Raw genomic sequence first — 23,345 nt, forward strand, 5'->3', positions numbered from 1 at the left:
CACACACCATTAAGTAAATCTGATACCAGTTAGATATCTTACAATTTATCACAGTTCTGACTATAACTACCTAGAGATAGCATCAGATTCCACATACTAAAATGCTCTGCTCTCTAAGACTGCCACCCCCCTCTGTATTTTTTTTTTCTTTATTGGGGAATTAATGTTTTACATTCAACAGTAAATACAATAGTTTGTACATGCATAACATTCCCCAGTTTCCCATTTAACAATACAACCCCCACTGTGTCATTTATCATCCTTCATGGACCTGTATTCTCCCCACCCACCCACCCCAGAGTCTTTTACTTTGGTGCAATACGCCAATTCCATTTCAGGTTCTACTTGTGTTTTCTTTTCTGATCTTGTTTTTCAACTTCTGCCTGAGAGTGAGATCATCCCATATTCATCCTTCTGTTTGACTTATTTCACTCAACATGATTTTTTCAAGGTCCGTCCAAGATCGGCTGAAAACGGTGAAGTCACCATTTTTTTACAGCTGAGTAGTATTCCATTGTGTATATATACCACAACTTGCTCAGCCACTCATCTGTTGTTGGACACCTGGGTTGCTTCCAGGTTTTGGCTATTACAAATTGTGCTGCCAAGAACATATGTGTACATAGATCTTTTTGGATGGATGTGTTGGGTTCCTTAGGATATATCCCCAGGAGAGGAATTGCAGGGTCATAGGGTAGGTCCATTTCGAACTTTCTGAGAGTTCTCCAGACTGTTCTCCACAGAGGATGGACCAATTTGCATTCCCACCAGCAGTGCAGGAGGGTTCCTTTGACCCCACACCCTCTCCAGCATTTGCTGCTGTTACCTTTTCTGATGTATGACATTCTCACAGGAGTGAAGTGATATCTCATTGTGGTCTTGATTTGCATTTCTCTGACAATCAGAGACTTGGAGCATTTTTTCATGTGTTTCTCGGCCTTTTGGATCTCTTCTTTGGTGAATATTCTGTCCAAGTCCTCCCCCCATTTTTGGATGGGGTTATTTGTTGTCTTGTTGTTGAGTTTGGCAAGCTCTTTATATATGTTGGCTATTAAACTCTTATCTGATGTATGGCATGTAAAGATCTTCTCCCATTCTGTGAGGGGGTCTCTTGGTTTGGGTAGTGGTTTCTTTTGCTGTGAAGAAGCTTTTTAATTTGATGTAGTCCCATAGGTTTTTACTTGCCTTAGTCTTCTTTGTAATTGGATTCGTTTCATTGAAAATGTCTTTAAAATTTATGCGGAAAAGAGTTCTGCCAATATTTTCCTCTAAGTATTTGATAGTTTGTGGTCTAACATCCAAGTCCTTGATCCACTTGGAATTTACTTTTGTATTTGGTGAAATACAGTGATTCAGTTTCATTCTTCCGCATGTTTCTTCCTTGGTCCCTCTGTACTTTTACTGCTAACTCCAAGTCCAGGCTGCCACCTGGCTTCTAACCAACCAATTATGTCAGAACTCTTCACAATCTCCTCATGGATTCAGTTAATTTGCTAGAGCAGTTCAACTGGGCTGTTGGAAAAGTCATGACACATTTTTGCATAGAAAACACATCATGACTTTCCTGACAACGGATCAGATTATTGGTTGATTACAAAAGGAACAGTCAGGCAGAAGCAATACAGAAGGCAGAATGTGTGGGAGAGTGTGTGGCAGCCATGGCCTCTGAATTCTTCAAAATATCCACATTTTAACCAATCTGGAAGAACTCTGAACCTAGCCCTTCTGGGGTCTTAGAAAACTTTCATTATAGGAGTCGGGTGGTAGCGCAGCAGGTTAAGCGCACGCAGCACAAAGCACAAGGACCGGCATTAAGGATCCTGGTTCGAGTCCCCCGCTCCCCACCTGCAGGGCAGTCGCTTCACAGGTGGTGAGGCAGGTCTGCAGGTGTCTATCTTCCTCTCTCCCACCTCTCTCCATTTCTCTCTGTCCTATCCAACAACGACAACATCAATAACCACAACAACGTTAAACAACAAGGGCAACAAAACGGAAAACAAATAAAAATAAATTAAAAAAAAAAGAAAAGTTTTGTTACAAAAAAAAAAACACCTTTCATTATATAGGCATGGCTGATTAAATCATTAGTTACTGTGACTACACTTTAGACCCTTGGAGGTCTGGGGATAGAACTAAAAGTTTCAACTAGGTCTCCCCTGATACCCACCCTCAAATTCTTTAAGGATTTTTCTCAAAGTTGTATCATTAACCTAACAAAAGAATCTTTATAAATAGGCTCCCTTCACAAGAAGACCAAATATTTATTATAAATATCTTATCACCAAAAAGTCAAGATAGAATTATAGAGGCAGCAGTAATCTATTCAAGACTTGAATTGTAGTGTGTTTATGAGAATCCTTGTTATATTGTGGCCAATTCTCCAAAGAGAAGGTGATACTTCCTAGGCAATTAAATGTGGTAGGTTCTTTGGTTTTGTTTTTTAACCAGAGCACTGTTTAGCTTTGGTTTATGGTGGTGCAGGGAACTGAACTTGAGACTTTGGAACCTCAAGAGTAAGAGTCACTTTGCATAACCATTATGCTATCTACCCCCAAGCAATTAAATGTTGAATCTACAGTTTTAGATGAAATTTCATTGACTTGGCATTTGAGAACAAATTAAGTGTCCTACTTCTTAAAGGTTGCATTTTTTTCTTCTTATGGAATAAACAAATTTGGGGGCAGGAAGGTAGTACACCAGGTTGAGAGTTACCATGTGTTAAGGAACAAAGTTTGAGCCCCTGCTTCACACCTACAGGGGGGAAGCTTCATCAGGGGGAAAGTTTCACAAGCAGTGAAGCAAGTCTATAGGTGTCTATTTTTCTCCCTCCCTTTCCTTTCAACTTTTCTCTGTTCTATCAAATAAAAAAATGGAAAGAAAAAGCCAGACTATAATTAGTGGGGGAAAAAATGGCATAAAAAAATCTATGACATAGTTCAACTAAGACATAATTATGAGCTTTTATGAAATGTTAAGAGGAAAAAAATTATTAAGTAGTAATTCCAACAGATAACATACCATATGTCCAAGTAGCATGATTTTTTTCTTTAACAGTAACAGCAAAAGTAACTAAGATATCTTTAATTAATGTAATAACTACTAGGTAGTAATTTAAATCATGATTTTATAGTGATTCTCCTCTAGAAATTTTAGACTTATAAAAACAAGATCTAGAATTCAGATGCAATCAAAAGTAAGGTCTATGTCTAAAAGAGACTACTTAAGACACTCTTAGGTCTATAAACATCTCAGCAACCACATCTTACAGCCCAGCTATCAGAGAGCCTGTCATAATTAGATATGTACTTTAAGCACACAGTGAAAATGATACTGTGCTAATTACACCTATCACTCCAAATTAAAATGCCTTCTATTTGAAGCCCAAAATCAAAGATATATGGGAAGTGATGATTTCTCGACATGTGACTTTTTTTTACCTACTTCAATACTTCATTAAATTGGGAAAAGTAACCAACAATTACATAAATAGTCAAATAAGCCCACATAAAGGGTTCATGGTTGTGACACTATATAATCAATTTTCAAAAGATGTGCTTATACATGTGACTTTCATTTTACTCTAAGCAGCAGATAGCACAATCATACAGAGATCTGCTTTATAAACAGCTGCTGTATGTAGTTATTTCTAAAGTAGGAAATTAAATTTAGTGTATGAGCCCAAAAAATCGTGTAGAAATGCACATAAGATATAATTACATTGCAAAGCTGTTACCTAAATTACTGAAACATAAGCTAGAATATGAAATAGATGACCTTGGCCCAACTATGTATCCTGAAGTCATGCCTTATTAACATTCTCTGTCTTAAGGAATAATTTCATAGTATGGGGCTTTTAAAAAGATAAAGAGCTGGGAGTTGGGCAGTAGCACAGCAGGTTAAGCGCATCTGGCACAAGGTGCAAAGACTGGCGTGAAAATCCCGGTTCGAGTCCCCCGCTCCCCACCTGCAGGGGAGTCACTGCAAAGGCGGTGAAGCAGGTCTGCAGGTGTCTAGCTTTCTCTCCCCCTCTGTCGACCCCTCTTCTCTCCATTTCTCTCTGTCCTATCCAACAGCAATGACATCAATAATAACTACAAGAATAAAACAAGGGCAACAAAAGGGAATAAATAGTAAATATAAATATTAAAAAAAAGATAAAGAGCTGGTAAAATAGCTCATTTGTATAATGAATTGTTTTGTCATGTTTATGATCCCACTACATTGAAGAACACTTTGGTAATGCTGTTCCTTCTTTTTCTCCCTCCCCACCTGCTTCTCTGATTCACTCTATGGGGGAGGGGGAGAATCAGCCTGGAGCAGTGAAGTCTCAAAGATGAACCCCCCCAAATATATATATATATATGACTATTGTTAATATAAATAAGCAAATAAAGCTATAAACTACTAAAACTCATCAAAAGGCTGGAGATTACAGCTTCTTGGTAACAGAGAAAACTATTTACCAAGGAAAAATTATACTTTGAATAATAAATCATTTATAAAACAAATATTTGAAATTATTCGCTGTATAGAAGAACACTGATCAAGAAGTTAAACTGACCTGAGTTTGCCTCCAAAAATATTTTTATAAAATGTCTTCAGGATTGAGACAGTAGGTCAAAATAGTCTGCATCCACTAAATATCCTTGAGAATCAAGGAACTGAAGAACACAATATTTAAGTTCTAGCGTGCCCCAGCATGGCTACACTTGAGAGGAGATCGATGACACACACTACTGATGTTCACTCTTCATCACATACTTCATGCGTATGCCAATTAGAATGGAAGGGCTAGCAAGACTTTTATAAGTCAATAATTTTTTTTTTGTATGCCGGAAGGCTGGTTTAAAGTCATGCCATTATTTTCCTTCTACCAATGTAAATATATTTAGCATTTCCATGATTTTTTTTTTCTTTTTAAAATAAAACACAGGGAAGTTGGGCGGTAGGCACAGCGGGTTAAGTGCAAGTGGCGCGGCAAAGCGCAAGGATCGGCATAAGGATCCTGGTTCAAGCCCCCAGCTCCCCATCTGCAGGGGAGTCGCTTCACAGGCAATGAAGCAGGTCTGCAGGTGTCTATCTTTCTCTCCCCCTCTGTCTTCCCCTCCTCTCTCCATTTCTCTGTCCTATCCAACAACGAGGACATCAATAGCAACAATAACTACAGCAATAAAATAAGGGCAACAAAAGGGAATAAATAAATATTAAGTAAATAAAAAATAAAACACAGGAAGAAAAGTACTCATTAAAAAAAACTTGAGGGGAGTCAGGAGGTAGCACAGCGGGTTAAGCCCCTGGCTCCCCACCTGCAGGGGAATTGCTTCACAGGCTGTGAAGCAGGTCTGCAGGTGTCTTTCTCTCCCCGTCTTCCCCTCCTCTCTCCATTTCTCTGTCCTATCCAACAACAACATCAATAACTACAACAACAATAAAACAAGGGCAACAAAAGGGAAAATAAATAAATAAATATTTAAAAAATAATTAAAAACTTGTTGAACTATCAAGTTATCTTTGTAAAACTAGTAAGTGCTACGTGACAAGGGTACAATGTCAGAAAATTCACACAGTAGTCAGCATTACCTGTCAAGGGCACCTTCTAGGTGTTCATGGGAAACATCAAAATAGTAATTGGTATGCTCCCCACTAGTAAAGGCATTTGAACTTCCTGCATGCTCACTAAGAAACTGGCTGTATTCATTTTCTTTAGGGTATTTCTTCGTTCCCAAAAATAGCATATGTTCGCAAAAGTGACTTAAGCCAGCAATATTTGGAGGATCTGATAATGAACCTGAAAGAGAAGAGAAAATTTTTATGTACAAGTCACATTTCATGTTAAAACTGGAGACAATCTAAAACTTCTATCAGCAAGACAACTCCAGCCTTACAGTCAGAGAAAGTTAAGCAAAGGCTGCTCTAACATGATAATGTCTAGACTATAACAGGTTTTTTCAGTTGGTGAACTTAAGCAGATAACTTAACCTCTCTGAACAATTAGTATTCTCATACATCACACTACAGGGAAAGAAAGTAGTTGACACTTTTTAATATATATATCCTCTACCCCCTACCCCCTGTGGTCCATTCCCAAGCTCTTATGTCCTCTTTTAGTATACAACATAGTATAGTGCTGAACACACAGGATAACAGATTATCTCATCAACCTTGTTTCTGGCATTTTTGCCATATACTGCCTAACTTAGAGAGCTGTATGAATACAAATCAAATGATGCCTGCAAAGCGCAGTGTTGCACAATGACTGTTTAATACATGATAATTATTACTTTATTTCCTCTATTCTAGAATAACATTGAATTAAACAAGAAAAAAAGTCTTACTGAATGTTGTTATACATAAGCAACCCAATTAAAAGAGTATTAGATGTATAAAAAATACACACATAACATTCTAGGAAATGTAATATAACATAGTATACAAAATCTGTGTACAGGGAAGCATTAGAACTGCCATCAGGAAGGATGGGGATGAATTTATTTGCTGCTAGATGGATCCTAGCTGGGAATCTAACAAAATGACCTTATGGTAAACATAAAATTATACTGATGTAGACAACTGTACAGGACTAAAATACAAAGTAATTTATGTCAAAATGGTAGCTTACCAGGTCTTTATTTGCACATACAAATAGAGTTCTAATAAATATAAATAGTAGACCAACAAAATGGATAAAAACTTAACCACAAATTTTAAAAGTATACCTATATGCACATCAAGTGCTGCTGATGACTTGTCTGTGGTTGGATCACTGATGAGAAGTACTTTGATGCCATTGGCCAATTCTAGTCCACGGTATTCTCGTTTGTCTTCAGGAGATTTGATAATGTGATTTTCTAGTTTTTTAATAGCTGGATTATTCATTGTGCTGTAACTTTTTTTTTGGAAACTGAAAAGAAAAATATTTTACTTGTTGAACTGGGTTACTGTTTTTGAGTAACAAGAACCAAACCCATATGACACATCATATTTTAAAAATCTAGAGGAAACTTTTTTTAAAAGACATACACATTGGTGTACTGCATTAAAGTAAGACTCTGGGGTGGATGGCAGGGGGGAGTATAGGTCCTGGGAAAGGATGGCAGGGGACCTAGTGGAGATTGTATTGTTATGTAGAAAACTGAGAAATGTTATGCATGTACAAACTACTGTATTTACTGGCGATTGTAAAATATTAATCCCCCAATCAAGGCAAAAATGTAAAAAAAAAAAAAAAAAAAAAAAAGACAACGGAAAAAAACACACTCTCTCTCTCTCCCCTAGAAACCAGACAGCCAGCATGATTCAACTCTGGCATATGGCATTCAGCTCTGGAGTATGGTGGTACTAGGCAATGAAACTGAAGCCTCAGGGGCCTCCAGCATGCAAGTCATGTGTTTAAGCAGGTCAAGTTAACTCCCTGGCCCCCAAATTATTTTAAAGTGGTCCAGGAAGTGGCACAGTGATAAAGCTTTGGATTCTCAAGCATGAGGTCCCGAGTTCAATCCCTGGCAGCACATGTGCCAGAGTGATAGCTGGTTCTTTCTCTCTCCTATATTTCTCATTAATAAAATCTTTTTTTTTAAAAAAAAAAAACTATTTTAAAGGGGGTCGGGCGGTGGCGCAGTGGGTTAAGCGCATGTGGCGCAAAGCGCAGGGACCGGCGTAAGGATCCCGGTTCGAGCCCCCGGCTCCCCACCTGCAGGGGAGTCGCTTCACAGGCGGTGAAGCAGGTCTGCAGGTGTCTGTCTTTCTCTCCCCTTCTTTGACTTCCCCTCCTCTCTCCATTTCTCTCTGTCCTATCCAACAACAAATTGTGTCAACAAGGGCAATAATAATAACCACAACGCAGCTACAACAAGGGCAACAAAAGGGGGGAAAAAAATGGCCTCCAGGAGCGGTAGATTCATGGTGCAGGCACCGAGCCCAGCAATAACCCTGGAGAAGGAAAAAAAAAAAAACTATTTTAAAAAGGGTTTATCGGGAGTCAGGAGGTAGCGCAGCGGGTTAAGCGCAGGTGGTGCAAAGCGCAAGGACCGGCTCTCCGCCTGCAGGGGAGTCGCTTCACAGGCGGTGAAGCAGGTCTGCAGATATCTGTCTTTCTCTTCCCCTCTCTCTCTTGCCCTCCTCTCTCCATTTCTCTCTATCCTATCCAACGACGACGACATCAGTAACAACAATAAAATAACAAGGACAGCAAGAGGGGATAAATATTTTTTTTAAAAGGGCTTATCTTACTTATTAAATATGAGAAAAAGAGAGTTTCACATGAGGTAGACAGGAGGAGTGAGAGAGACAAGCCAGAGTACTACTCTAGTACATCAGGTACCAGGGCTCAAACTGAGAATCTCAGACATGAAAGTTTAAAGCTTACCAATTAAGCTGTTCCCCTCCCCCCCAGCCACCTAGAAGACACTTGTTCTAACTTATCTAGAGGGTATAACCAGCTATCTCTTCCCTTTCATACCTTATTCTTTCAGAAATATGCTAACAATTTTTTCTTGTGGAATCATATTTGTTTCTAGTACACATGAACAGAGATTTAGAAAGGATGGGTTAGGCCAAAACTGATTAGTGTGCTGAACAAAAAAGTTTCAACTACCAGTAATGACTTCCACAACACATCTCAGCATATCTGATAGAGGAAGTGAGTCAAGAGGTTGTGCAAAAATTTTTACTGGGTCAAACAAAACATCACTCAACTTAATGACAATTCAAAGATGAGGCAACTCTAGAACACCTGGGTCCTTGTGCACAAAACATGGGGAATCCCCAGTGAGAAACAAGCCTATGATGTTCTAAAACAAAATAAGACATTTGGACTATCCTATGAAAGCAGCAAAAATAGGACATAAATACAAACAAAGATGGATGCACCCCCAGCAATTTTTATAAAAAAATTTTTTTAAATACTTAAGAGGAACCAGAGTATCACTCTGGCACACATATGGTACTAGCAGATTGGCAGAATAAATATTAAAATGGCTATCATAAATAGTGAAATAGTGCTGCAGGTGTCTTTTTTTTCTCTCCCAATTTCCCTTCCCTCTCAATTCCTGTCTCTATTCAACAAATAAATAATAAATAAAATGGCCACCCTACCAAAAGCAATCTACAGACTACACACAACCCCTATCAAAATCCTCCTAACATTCTTCAAAGCAATTAATTTATCTAAAAATTTGTGTGGAACCACCAAAAAAATAGTCAAAGCATACCTAGGGGAGAAAAGGTGGGAGGATGGAGTTACCGTACTCCCTAACTTCAGGTTACACCATAAAGCAATAGTAATTAGTATAGTACAAGAATACAAATGAACACTTGGACCAATGGAACAAAACTGAAAGCCCAGAAATAAAGTCAAACACATAACAGCCACCAAACAGATGACAAAACCATTCTATGAGGAAATGAAGGTCTCTCCAACAAACAGTTATGGGAAAATTGAACAGTCACATGCAGAAAAGTCAAAACTATTCAACAGACCACCACTTAACACCATGCACCCAAATCATTTACTGCAGAACCTGGGGTCCGGGAGGTGGCACAGTAGATTAAGTATTGGACTCTCAAGCATGTGGTTCCGAGTTCAATCCCTAGCAGCACATATACCAGTGATGTTTAGTTGTTTCTCTCTCTCTCTCTCTCTCCTATCTTTCTCATTAATAAATAAAATCTTTAAAAAAAAATCAACAACCGTAACATCAAAGATGTATTTGAAGACTCAATCCCATGGGAATAGGAAATGAAAACAAGATTAAATAAATGGGACTACCTCAAACTAAAAAAGCTTCTACATATAGAAAGCAAACTACACAAGGGTAACCAGTAAATGGGAACCCAGTTAACTGGGAGAACTCTGTCTTGTTTGGGAAATTATGTATTAGAAAATAAAATTAAAAATAAATAAAAAAAGAAAAGAAATAAAATCAGGTACTTCAAACATGGCTGAGATGATGATGTTGTTGATGATGATTATTATTTTATATAAAGCTAGAGAGACCGGATGTGTGCAGGTTAAGTGTGTGAAAGAGATCACAGCATGGAAGCTTCCTTCAATGTAGTGGGGGTGCAGGGAGGACTGAGAATACTTACTTGATGGTCCTGAGATAAGGGTGGAAACTCAGTAATTGGGAGGAAGCTATGTTCGCATCACATCTTTCATTTTACTAGAGGAAGAAACATGATCAGAAGCAATCACAGGTATAGATATAACTAGATGTGGAAGCTAAGCCTGATTAATATTCCTTCTGTGGTTGAGAGCATAAAGATGAACCTACATTTATAAAAATTAGCCCCACTACTTTTAGGTATTTATATATTTCAAGGCTGACAATGCTCCTGAAATCAACTATCATAAAAGCCAAAAGAAATAGTAGCAACATTTTCAAACAAGATTAACCCGCAAAAATCCTTATCCTCTAGAATTAGCCTGGCTTTACCAAAAGCCTGTCAATCAAACAAACTGTCCAGCAATTTGATTCTCACCTGTAGAAGTGAAGAAAATGATCCACAGCTCCTTACTCCTCTCTGGTGAACTCAACAGCTTGCCTAAGCCTGTATTTATACTCTTGAGATCACATGTCTGTCCATCTCAGCTCCCTTATTAGCATAATCCTTCATGAGTAATGTTATTTATTGCAAATGTTCTCCAATAAGCACCAGAGTGAGCAAACATTCTGACTTTTATATAACAAGCTAGTGCTTAAGAATACTTTCTCTGGAGTCTGGTGGTAGTGCAGTGGATTAAGCACAGGTGGGCGAAGCACAAGGACCGGCATAATAATCCCAGTTCGAGGCCCTGGTTCCCCACCTGCAGGGGAGTTGCCTTATAGGCAGTGAAGCAGGTCTGCAGGTGTCTCTCTCTCTCCCCTGTCTTCCCTTCCTCTCTCCATTTCTCTCTGTCCTATCTAACAATGACAGCATCAATAACAACAACTACAACAGAAATTAAAAAATAATAATAATAATAATAATAAAAAAAAACAAGGGCAGGTCCAAGAAGGATGACAGAGGCCCTAGTGGGGGTTGTATTGTTATATGGAAAACTGGGAAATGTTATGCATGTACAAACTTTTGTATTTACTGTTGAATGTAAAACATTAATTCCCAAATAAAGAAATTTAAAATATATATATATATATATATAATAATCTTTAACTACAAAAAGGGCAATAAAGGGAAAATAAATATTTTTTAAAAGAATACTTTTTCAAGACTTTTTAAAATATATATTTTTAACCTGTCACTGTCAAATCTTAGAAGTATGACTGCCTTCAGCTTTCAGGACATTATCATACACTGGAAACTAAAAGCACTAAACTGTCAGTGTTCAGCATTCTAATAAACTGAAGAGAAGTTTTGTAATTACAAAATAGTTTGTAATTTTCAGCAAAATTTTAAAACAGTGAACTAAAATCACAAAAGGCAAAGGTTGAAAGAGCCATTATGTCTGCACTTCTTAGACAAACCAATACTGGCTCCTCCTGGGCAGCTGTCAAAATTGAAGTGTAAAAAATCAGAAACAACCAAATAGCCACAGAACTTAAATCTGCATTTTAACAAGATTCCCAAGTGAACTTGTTTTTCATCTCACTTATAAGGAAAATGAAATTCAGGTGAGTTAAGTCACTTATCCAAGATCATGTCACAAAAAGTTGTATTAGAAATCAATTTGGGGAGGGTGTGTGTGTGTGTGCGTGTGTGCACGCGCGCGGGTGCAGCTAGTAGCGCAGCAGGTTAAGTGCACATGGCGCAAAGGGCAAACACTGGTGTAAGGATGCCAGTTTGAGCCCCCAGCTCCCCACCTGCAGGAGGGGTCGCTTCACAGGTCTGCGGGTGTCTATCTTTCTCTCTGTCCTATCCACGAACAACAACGACAACAGCAATAACAAGGGCAACAAAATGGGAAAAATGGCCTCCAGGAGCAGTGGATTCTTATGAGCCCCAGCAATAACCCTAGAGGCCAAACAAAAAAATAAACAATAAAAAAAAAGAAATCAATTCTTGACTCCTAGTCCTACGTGCTTCTCCAGACTACCTCACTTCCAAACATTTAAGGAGGTCAATAAGGTCAAGACACTACTCTATGCACAGCAGTTATGAAGATGAGTACACCAGACAGAGCCCTTATGCTGAAGAGAATCAGATTTATCTTTTCATTATGGAGACAAAGTTGTCCCTAACACAATATGGGAGGAATGAAAAGAGGACACCTAACTCTGCCCTGGCCAGGAAAGATAATAGTTGAATAAAAATATGCCAAGTAGAAGGAAGGGATAGGGCCAGGAAGTGAGACAATAGGTAAAGCACACAAGTTACCATGTTCAGTAACCAGGGTTCAAGTCCCTGATCCCCAGATGCAGAAGATAAGCTTCCTAAGTGGTGGAGCAGGCTGCAGGTATCTCTTTCTCCTTCTCTCTTCACACTATTTCGCTTTGTCTCATAAGAAAAAATCAATGAAACAAAGAAAGGGAATATCTAAGACAAAGAACTGGTGGTAAGAAAAAAATACATGAGGCATATAACGAACTTAGGCTCAGGAACTACAATTAGAACTTCCACTGAAAGATCATGGTCTTTTATTAGACATACACAGGCCTAAATTATAGGTTTGCAAAAATTAATTCCCAAACCGATCATTTCCAATTTTCAAACCAAGAGGAAAAATTTTTATGCAAATAATCTCTTATGTATGTAAATGATCTACTACAGTCTTCTTATGTCTCTGTATTTCATAACCTATTTAATAGGAAGGAAGAAATTTACTTTGCCTTTTGCTCCCAACCTCGTAGGTATATTTAAAGTTAGACCTGATCCATTTCTAATTTCTCAGTGGATGCCCTATAAACTCTATGGTGAATGATCATGTTAACAGTTAAATTATGAATCAAAACCTCCCTTTTATGGAATTCATACAACCAATCTCAAGTTATGGCAGAACCAGAGCATTGCTCAGCTTTGGCTTATGGTGGTGTTGGGGACTGATATATGACACTCTTGAATGCAGAAGAACTCAAGGATATAAAATAAAACAAACAAACAAACTGAGATCAAAACCACAGGGAGCTGAACTATGGTCCATCTAGTAGAGAGCATACATCTCACTTTCTCTCCCTCTCCATCAGAAAAAGAAAGAAGGGTCGGGTGGAGGCGCACCTGGTTGAGTGCACGTTACAAAGCACAAGGACCCAGGTTCGAGCCCCTGGTCCCCACCTGCTGGGGGAAAGCTTTTCGAGTGGTGAAGTAGTGTTACAGATGTCTCTCTCCCTCTCTATCACCACATTCCCTCTTGATTTCTGGCTGGCTCTATTCAATAAATAAAGAAAATACAAAAAATATGTTAAAGAAAAAAAAAAGGAAGGGAAAATGAGGAGGGAAGGAAAAAAAAGTCATTGGGAATGGAGTCATGGTTCAGGCACCAAGCCCCAGTGATAATCCTGGTGGGGAAAAGTAAATTCTTGTTTTCTTTCTAATAGAAAGCAGAGGTAAGTAAGTAGAGATAATGTCTGTAGATCCCTTTTTTATTTATTTATTATTTTTTGCCTCTAGGGCTAGGGCTCTGTGCCTGCACTATGAATCCACTGTTCCTGGAGGCCATTCTTTCCCATTTTGTTGCCCTTGTTGCTGCGCTTGCCTGTTGTTGTTATTCTTGGATAGGACAGAGAGAAATGGAGAGAGGAGGGGAAGAGAAAGATAGACACCTCCAGACCTGCTTCACTCCCTGGGAAGCGACCCCCCTGCAGGTGGGGACCTGGGGGCTCAAACCTAGATCTTCACTCTGGTCCTTGTGCTCTGCGCCACGCACATGCGCTACCGCCCGGCCCCCTAATAATATTTTTTAATGAGAGAGCAGAGACCTGCTCAGCCCTGGCTGATAATGATGCTGGGGATTGAACCTGGGACTTTGGAGCCTCAAGCACTAAAGTCTCTTTGCATAACCATTATGTTATCTACCCCTGCCCAATAGAGATAAAATCAAGGTCACAGTGGGATGAGATTTAAGATGCCTCACTATACTAACCAATTTCTCTCTCCGTGTTACAAACTCCTTGAGAGGCTGCTTCTGTCATGTATTTCTCCTCTCACAGAGAAATTCCTATCACCCGCCCAAGCTGGTTTCCGCCCAGGAAGATCTACCTGCGAACAAGTCCTGGCCCTCTCAACTTACATTGAAAATGGATTCCAGAAGAATTTAAAGACGGGTGCTGTCTTTGTTGATCTCACAGCAGCCTATGACACAGTCTGGCACCGTGGTCTCCTAGTCAAGATCTCAAGATGCCTGCCTCCATGGGTGGCCAACACTATATCGTTTCTTCTCCAAAACAGAAGATTCCGGGTGCATCTGGGTGACAAGTCTAGCAGATGGAGACTTGTCTCAAGTGGCCTCCCCCAGGGCTCTGTTCTGGCTCATCAATGACCTTCCAGAAACTTCTTCAAGGAAGTTCATCTACGCCGATGACATCTGCTGTGCAACTCAGGCGGGATGCATTGGATCGACCTTCTCGTGGTGCATCCCGTGAGTACCCATTCATTGGGGAAACTGACGATCCTTCCTAGCCGACTGAATCCACATCAGTCACTTTCAAAGCCAGCAACAAGCAGCTCCTGACAGTTTTCAACCTGACGCTGTTGACTGGCTATGAAAGAAGGGCAGGCAGACTGGGAGTATGGACCGACCAGTCAACGCCCATGTTCAGCGGGGAAGCAATTACAGAAGCCAGACCTTCCACCTTCTGCAACCCTCAATGACCCTGGGTCCATGCTCCCAGAGGGATAGAGAATAGGAAAGCTATCAGGGGAGGGGGTGGGATATGGAGATTGGGCGGTGGGAATTGTGTGGAGTTGTACCCCTCCTACCCTATGGTTTTGTTAATTAATCCTTTCTTAAATAAAAAAATTTAAAAAAAAAAGAAAGAAGGGCAAACGCTAGAAGACGACTCAGGCATCCAAGTTCGACATCCTCGAGAAAACACTCACGAAAGACATGTCTCTGATATCTGATTACTGTAAAAAATGGCGACTAATCCCTAGCACTGCAAAAACGGTATCATCTGTTTTCCATCTACACCATGCCTCGGCCTCGCGTGAGCTTAATGTGCAGCTTGACGATACAAGAATCCGGCATGAAGCCCAGCCAGTCTATCTTGGCATTACTCTCGATCGCACCCTCTCATTTCACGAACATCTCATAAAAACATTATGCTATTCCACTGCAGAATACTGTGCCCCAGTATGGTTCCGTAGCCCCCATGTCCACTTGGTCGATTCTAAATTATATTCCTCCATGAGGATAATTTCTGGAACCATCCGTTCCACCCCGGTTCCATGGCTGCCAGTTCTTAGCAACATCGCCCCGCCAGATATTCGTCGGGATGCAGCATCATCTAAGTTCATTTCCCACGTCTTCGCTCGACCGGACCTGCCAATATACGCGGATATCTTTGCCCACCCTGTCCAACGCTTGACGTCTCGTCACCCAATCTGGTCCCCTATGCCTACACTGAACTTCTCTGTTCCAGACTCATGGAAACAGAGTTGACAGTCAGCTGAGGTAAAGAACAAACACCTCATCACAGACCCCTGTAAGCGTCAACCCGGCTTTGACCTAGCACGTTATGATTGGGCCCTCCTCAATCGCTATCGAACAGGCCATGGCCGGTGCGCCGCTATGTTCCATCGCTGGGGAGCCAGAGACGACCCAAACTGCCCCTGCGGCTACAGACAGACTATGACCCACATAGTCAACGACTGCCACCTCTCCAGATTCAAAGGAGGTCTCGAAACTTTACATCAGGCTCAACCTGACACTGTTGACTGGCTACAGAAGAAGGGCAAACGCTAGAAGACTATACTAACACAGTTATTATTCATATCACTCGATCTAAAAATAATATCTTAGGGAATCATCTACCCATGGCTATTCCATTACAAGGACTAGTATATGTCAATTCACATGTCAGCTAGATTACAAAAATGGGTATAAATTAAAATCCTATTAGGTTGGTGAAATAGCTCACTGGGATTGTGAGCTTCAATCCAGGCTTAAGTCCAGCCCCTACTGCACTGAAGGAAGCTGGTGATGTGATCTCTTTCACTCTCTCTTGCTCCATCTGCCTCTCTATTGCTATTTCAAACAACAAAAATATTATTTTATTAGTTAATTATTATTATCAATTAATCCTTATTTTCTGCGATGAGATGCTGTTTTTGTTCCAAGTAGAAGATGAGATGTTCTAACTACACTGGTACTCTGAGAAAATGTTCTAATTAAAAAATGAAACTTTAAGGAAAAAAAAAAATGAAACTTTTAAAGTGAATAAGGCAGACTTCAATTTAAAGAATTTTCCAATAGTCTTCCTTCAGAGATGTTTTGTAAGAAAATATTAAGTTTTATTATAGCCATATTAATAATTATTTATTCCAAAAGTACTTAGCATGGATCACATCCTCAAGCACGTGGTCCTGAGCTTGATCCCTGGCACTGCAGGTGCCAGAGTGTTATTCTGGTGTTCTCACTCAAATAAACAAATTAAAAAGAAAAACATTACAGCTTTTGTCACTATAAATTTTGCATTTATTTATTTTTATTTAGCTAGAGACAGAGAGAGTATGTAAGATAACACAGCAGTGATGATTCCTTCAATGTGGTGGGGGCCAGACTCAACACTGGGTTGCACACATAACCCAAAAGAACTATTTCACTGGTCATAATATAGGTTTCTTTTTTTTTTTTTTAATAAATGCCTTTTAATATTTATTTATTTATTATTGAATAGAGACAGAGAAAAATTGAGAGGAATGGGAGTGATAGAGAGGGAGAGAGATACCTACAGACCTGTTTCATCACTCCTGAAGCTTCCACCCTGGAGGTGAGGACCAGGGGCTTAAACATGGGTTCTTTCACACTATCATGCATGCACTTAGGTGCGCCACCACCTGGCCTGGCCCCCCTACTATAGATTTCTTAAAGACAGTTTGAGTAGAATGTGTTTGTTTCAAAGTATTCTTCTACAGGTAGTTTTTAATAGACAGTTTATATACAAAAGTAATCCTAACAGTAACTCATTTTAAAATGTCTTATGATTTATAAATTGCCCATTTAATCTTTCCATTCTCTCTAAGTAGTTGGTCACAGCTGTGGAAGGTCATTCTCCACAGCCCTAAGTGGAGAAACAAAAGCTCAGTGATTAAGTGACTTGCCCAAGGGCATTCACACAACCAATTTAGAGCTGGAACTATTGATAAAAAGAGGAAGTGTGGGAACAGGAGGAGCAGAAGGTATTGCTTAAGGAAGTAATACACAGCTTTCCTCCCTGGCTCCTAATTACCACCCCACAATTCTTCTCTGACCCCATTCTCCTCCTCTACAGTACACAAACACACACAAGAAATTAAAATAGGTCAGTTGGAGAAATAGCTCATACCACAGGGTGTGGGTCATTTACACTGTCCAAGTTTGAATCCCAGAACCCCAGTACCACATGGGAGGTGCCAAGGCACCAAAGGAAGTGTTTTTCTGCATATCTGAATGAAGCAGCAGCCTGAGAGCCATGAAATTGCACATGTCTCACAAATAATTAAACGAATTACTACAATAAGCACAGTAGGGGTCATAGGTGATTTGTTTTTCAGAAGCATACACTAAGTCACAGGAACAAAAGGAAAAGAAGAAAATCATATCTTGGTAGACACAGGGAAATATTTAACTAAATTCCAACAACCATTCATGTATCTTTAGTAAAGCCAAATACCTAGAGATGTAACTCAGTAAAGCCCATATCTTGCATGTTATGAGGCCCTAGGTTATAACCCTGGCACTACCACCACCAACAACAAAAAAAAATCAATCATCAAACTAGAAATAGAAGGGACATACTCTATCTTTAAAAAAAGAGAGGATTGGATATGGAGTTCTGGTGGCGGGAATTGTGAGGAGCTGTGCCCCTCTTATCCTATGGTCTTGTTAGTATTTCCATTTTATAGATAAATAAAATACTACCAAATAAAGAATAAAAAGGAGAAGAAGGAAGGAAGGAAGGAAGAAAGGAAGGAAAAAATAATCCAGTGATGTCTGGCTCTTTCCTCCTATCTCTTTTATTAAGTCAAATCTTAAAAATGAATTAAAATTTGACAAAAACTACAATTCTCACACTTGATGAGATCATGCAAAATAAGGCACCCCCCCATGCACATGAACAGAATGTCACTATCATCTCTTCTAGTAACTTTACACTGGTAATCCTAACTACTCCAATAACATAAGAAACACAAATATGGAGGGTCCGGCGGTAGCAGCGGGTTAAGCTCACGTGGTGCAATGCGCCAGGACCAGCGCAAGGATCCCGGTTCCAGCCCCAGACTCCCTACCTGCAGGGGAGTCGCTTCACAGGCGGTGAAGCAGGTCTGCAGGTGTCTATCTTTCTCTCTCCCCTCTGTCTTCCCCTCCTCTCTCCATTTCTCTCTGTCCTGCTCATCGACATCAATAGCAACGATAATAATGGCCACAACATCAATAAAAAGAACCAGGTAACAAAAGGAAAAAAATGGCCTCCAGAAGCAGTGGATAAGTGCTCTGAGGCCCAGCAATAACCCTGGAGGCAAAAAAAAAAAAAGAAGAAAAAAAAAAGAAAAGAAACACAAATATGAGAAGGGGACACATTAGTCACAGGTGACCTAAGGAATCTTTTAAGATTTATTTTATTGATTACATATGAGAGAGAGAGAGAGAGAGAGAGAGAGAGAGAATGTCTCACATGATAGAGAGAGGAGAGGGAAAAGCCAGAGTACACTCTGGTACATGTCCTGTAGGGGATTTAACCTGAAATCTCAGACATGCAAACCAAATGCTCTACCAGTAAAGCCATTTCTCCAATTGTGATTATGTACTTTACTAGCTAACAAAACTCTGTTGACAACTTCCCTTTTGCAGTAGGACATATTAGGTTAAAACAACCTGAATCCATGTGTCTGTTTTTTAAACCCAAAGAACTGCTCAACTCTGACTTAAATAAAGGTGATACTAAGAATTGAACCTGAAATGTCAGAGCCTCAGGCAATAAACTCTATGTGTGTGTCTCTCTCATTAAAACAAAAAAGAATTTAAAATAAATGAAAACTCCAGATGGTCCAAATTAACAGCATTTTCTGAGATATCACTATACTCTCATCAAGATGACTGAAATGAAAAGAATGAGAAAATATCAAGTGATAGCAATATTACAGAGACTCAAATTCTCATACACTGCTGGGGGGTGGGGGGGATGAATATTTGTATAACCATCTTCAAAAGCTGGCAGTCAGTACAAAAGCAGATGGTATGTTCTAACAACTCATGGATTATGCATACCAAAAATAAAGGCTTTATATGTTCATAGTAATATTCATAACAGCCCACACTAAAAATGAATAAATGCCAATCAATTAAGAAACTGTGATATATTCACACAATGGAATGGTACACAGCAATGAAAATGAATTATGTAGGACAAAACACAATAATACGGATGGATCTCATGAATATAAGGCTGAGTAAAAAAAAGAGGCAAACAGGGTTCAGGCCTTAGCGCAGCGGGTTAAGTAAGTGCACGTGGCACCGAGTGCAAGGGGGGGTGGAAGGATCCCGGTTCGGGCCTCCAGCTCCCCATCTGCAGGGGAGTCGCTTCACAGGCGGGTCTACAGGTGTCTCTCTTCCCCTCCTATTTCTCTCTATCCTATCCAGCAACGAATGACATCAACAACAATAATAACAACCACAACAAGGGCAACAAAAAGGGGGAAAAATGGCCTCCAGGGGCAGTGGATTCATGGTGCAGGCACTGAGCCCCAGAAATAACCCTGGAGGCAAAAAAAAAAAAAAAAAAGGATGCAAACACACAGATACTGTATCCGTCCATTTACATAAAGTTCAAGGACATGTAAAATGAAGCTATACTTTATTTATTTGAAGCTATGCCTTTATATAAGAATAGTGGCTACCAAAGAGGCATAAAGTAGTGACTAGAAATACGGGGTTTTGGGAGCCAGGCAGTAGCACAGCGGGTTAGGTGCACGTGGCGCCAAGCGCAAGGACCGTTGTAAGGATCCCGGTTAGAGCCCCCATCCCCATCTGCAGGGGAGTCGCTTCACAGACAGTGAAGCAGGTCTGCAGGTGTCTATCTTTCTCTCTCTCTCTCTCTCTCTCTCTCTGTCTTCCCCTCCTCTCTCCATTTCTCTTTGTCCTATCTAACATTGACGACATCAGTAACAATAATAATTACAACAATGAAAAAAAGGCAACAAAAGGGAAAATAAATAAAAATTAAAAAAAGAAATATGGGGTTTTCTGGGGTGCTGCTCATTTGATGATTACATAATTATGTTCACTTCGTGAAGCTTGGTCAAGCTTAATGTTATGACATACTTCAATTAAACATTTTAAATATAGTTTTTGAAAATATGAATAGAGTAAATAAAACGGGGATACATGAACTATTGAAGCCTTTAATAAATATCACCCACCAAACCTCAAACTGTATATAGTGCCACTTGGACACTGAGAAGTAGCTATCCATATCAAAGAGGTCCTGAAGTAATAAGGTTTGTTAAGAAATAGTCCAATTAACATACTAATTATCTACATTTTTTTCAGGTGTGTCCTCAGATAATTACTTCTGCTGAAGTCATCTTGGCTACAAGAAATAGGAGGCCCACGTAAATACACCATCAGTCAACTTAGCTAGTAATAAAGTATGTCAAATCCTTTGTCTTTCCTCATTATGTATGATTTAAAAACTAGTTTTTGGGGCTAGGCAATGGCACACCCAGGAAAGCACACATTACCATGCTTGAGGGCCAATCAAGGTCAAGCCCCTGTCCCCAGCAGGGGGGATGGGGAAGGAGTTTCAAGAGCAGTGCAACAACATTGCAGGTGTCTTCTCTCTTCATCTCCTCTATTTAGAGAAAGGTAAGAAGGAAGGTAGGAAGGGAGGAAGGGAGGGAAGGAAAGGGAAGGAAGGAGGGAGGGAGGAAGGAAAGGTGGGAGGATGGGAGGAACAGAGGAAGGGAGGGAGAGAGGAAGGGAGAAATGGAGGGGAGCCTGGTGGTGGCACAGCTGGCTGAGTGCACATGTTACAATGCACAAAGACCTGGGTTCGAGCCCCTGGTCCCTACCTACAGGAGGAAAGCTTTGCAAGTGGTTAAGCAATGCTGCAGGTGTCTCTCCTTCCCTCTCAATAACCTGCTGTCTCAAATAAATAAAGATAATTAGAAAATTTCTTTTAAAAAAAGAAAGAAAAACTAGTTAACAGCCATTACTTTAGGTCTCAGTTAACATTTTAAAATAAGACCTAAATTCCCAGCAACCAATTCAAGAGTGACAAACATTAATGTAATCCAAATTACTGGAATTATGTGCTCTCCTGTTTTATCAAATGACCCTCCTCTGCACCTCAGATCCTGGATACTACTGGGCTTTTTTTTTTTTTTTTTTTTTTGGCCAAGCTGAGCTTGTTGGCCTCACCAAGAATCATATCAAGTGTTCAGGCAGGCCCAGTAAATTAACAGAGGTACCTAAAGTTTCACCAGATCTGGGCAGCCCCTACATAGTTTCTCTTGCAGAACAGTGTAAGGTACACAGTTGGCACACATAAATGGAAACCTGACATCATTATTCTGGCCCAAGGGGAATAAGTGCAAATATGGCATTGTTGGAAAAGTTATGACATTTATTTATTTACTTATTTACTTATTTTTTAAACCAGAGCACTACTGAGCTCTGGCTTATGGTGGTGCCAGGATTTGAACCTGGGACTTTGGAGCCTCAGGCATGAGAGTCTCTTTGCATAACCATTATGCTATCTACCCCAGCCTGTCACATATTTTCCTTTTTTTAAATATATTTTTTAAATTTTATTATATTTATTTTCCCTTTTCTTGCCCTTGTTTTTATTGTTGCTGTTGTTACTGATGTTTAAAAAGTAAATAAATGTTAAACTTAACATCAAAAAATAAAAGTATGAGAATCACTGCAACCAATGCTATTCACTTAACAGCAGAAGAGAGTCACATCAACATGCCAAAAGTTGTCTGTATTAAACTTCTACCTATTTATTTATTTATTTATTTATTTAAAATCTAAGCCAGAAAGGCTTAAGATGGGAGGAAAGCTGATAATGTGGGGGGAAAAAAGAAGAGAGATTTGCAGAAACCTTGTTCTATGTAAGAAATCTAGCACAAAAGTGATCTTATTCTCCCATACCACCCCTCTTTTTTTCTGGATGACCAAATTAAACCTCATAAAAGTGATTTGGTTACAGTCCAAGAAGCATTAGGTAGAAGAGCCATGATTCAAACTCAAGTCTTTAGATACCAGTCTAGTCATGCTATTAACCACTCCAACAGTTTAAGGTTTATTTTCTATACAAAAGACTAAGTTGGGAGTCAGGTTAAGTGCAGGTGGGGCAAAGTGTAAGGACCGTCCTAAGGATCCCAGTTTGACCCCCTGGCTCCCCACCTGCAGGGGAGTCGCTTCACAGGCGGTGAAGCAGGTCTGCAGGTGTCTATCATTCTCTCCCCCTCTCTGTCTTCCCCTCCTCTCTCCATTTCCCTCTGTCCTATCTGACAATGATGACTTCAATAACAACAATAACTACAACAACAATTAAAAACAAGGGCAACAAAAGAGAAAAAATATATATATGTGAAAGACACTTGCAGCACTGCTTCACCAATTGTGAAGCTTCCTCCATAGGTGGGGTCTGGGGGCTTGAACCTGGGTCCCTGTGCATGGCAATGTGTGTGCTCAACAGGGTAGAACACTGCCTCCCATCTTTTCTTATCAGCACTAGATGGAAACTAAGTGAACTTATTGAAAACTTGCTTTTGCTAGGTCACCTGGTAACGTGGAGGTCTTATAGTGCAGGAGGGCCTGGGTTTGAACCACCACAACACGAGATCAGAAATGGATGGATAGCCCTTGCCGAGCTCCATGAAAGATGAAGTGGAGCTGTGATATCTCTCCCTCTCCCACTCCCTCAGTAAAAACAGAAAGAATGGAAAACTGGGTTGGGTTGAGGAGGCTGCTCCATGGGGTCCTAACTTCCATTCTCTAGCATGTTAAAAAGAAAAGAACAACAACTTTGGTTGGGGAATTTAGAAATTAACAACATATTCATTCTCTCACTACCACCAAATGTCTTTCTGATTCTTAAAGACTTGATTTTAGAAAGACACTACTTGGAGCCAGGTGATGGTATGTTTAGTTAAGCACACACACATTACAGTGTACAAGGACCCAGGTTCAAGCCCCTGGTCCCCACCTGCAGGGGGAAAGCTTCATAAGTAGTGAAGCAGGGCTGTAGGTTTCTCTGTCTCCC

At 39.9% G+C, this 23,345-nt stretch overlaps 1 protein-coding gene across 3 annotated transcripts in view; it reads right to left on the minus strand.

Moving 5' to 3' along the window:
- Positions 1-23,345, minus strand: part of IDE (insulin degrading enzyme) — a 115,705-nt gene that overhangs the window by 74,502 nt on the left and 17,858 nt on the right. For 2 of the 3 annotated variants that reach the window (XM_060191936.1, XM_060191935.1), the window contains exons 2-3: positions 6,717-6,901; positions 5,581-5,788 (exon numbers count right to left, since the gene is read on the minus strand). In XM_060191936.1, the coding sequence (XP_060047919.1) occupies positions 5,581-5,788; positions 6,717-6,901 (393 nt within the window). Of the gene's footprint in view, positions 1-5,580; positions 5,789-6,716; positions 6,902-10,479; positions 10,552-23,345 lie in introns of those variants that run through there. The other variant, XM_060191937.1, reaches the window with a different exon arrangement.

Source organism: Erinaceus europaeus, chromosome 1, assembly GCF_950295315.1.
Source record: "Erinaceus europaeus chromosome 1, mEriEur2.1, whole genome shotgun sequence".
In the NCBI taxonomy this organism is placed as follows: domain Eukaryota; kingdom Metazoa; phylum Chordata; class Mammalia; order Eulipotyphla; family Erinaceidae; genus Erinaceus; species Erinaceus europaeus.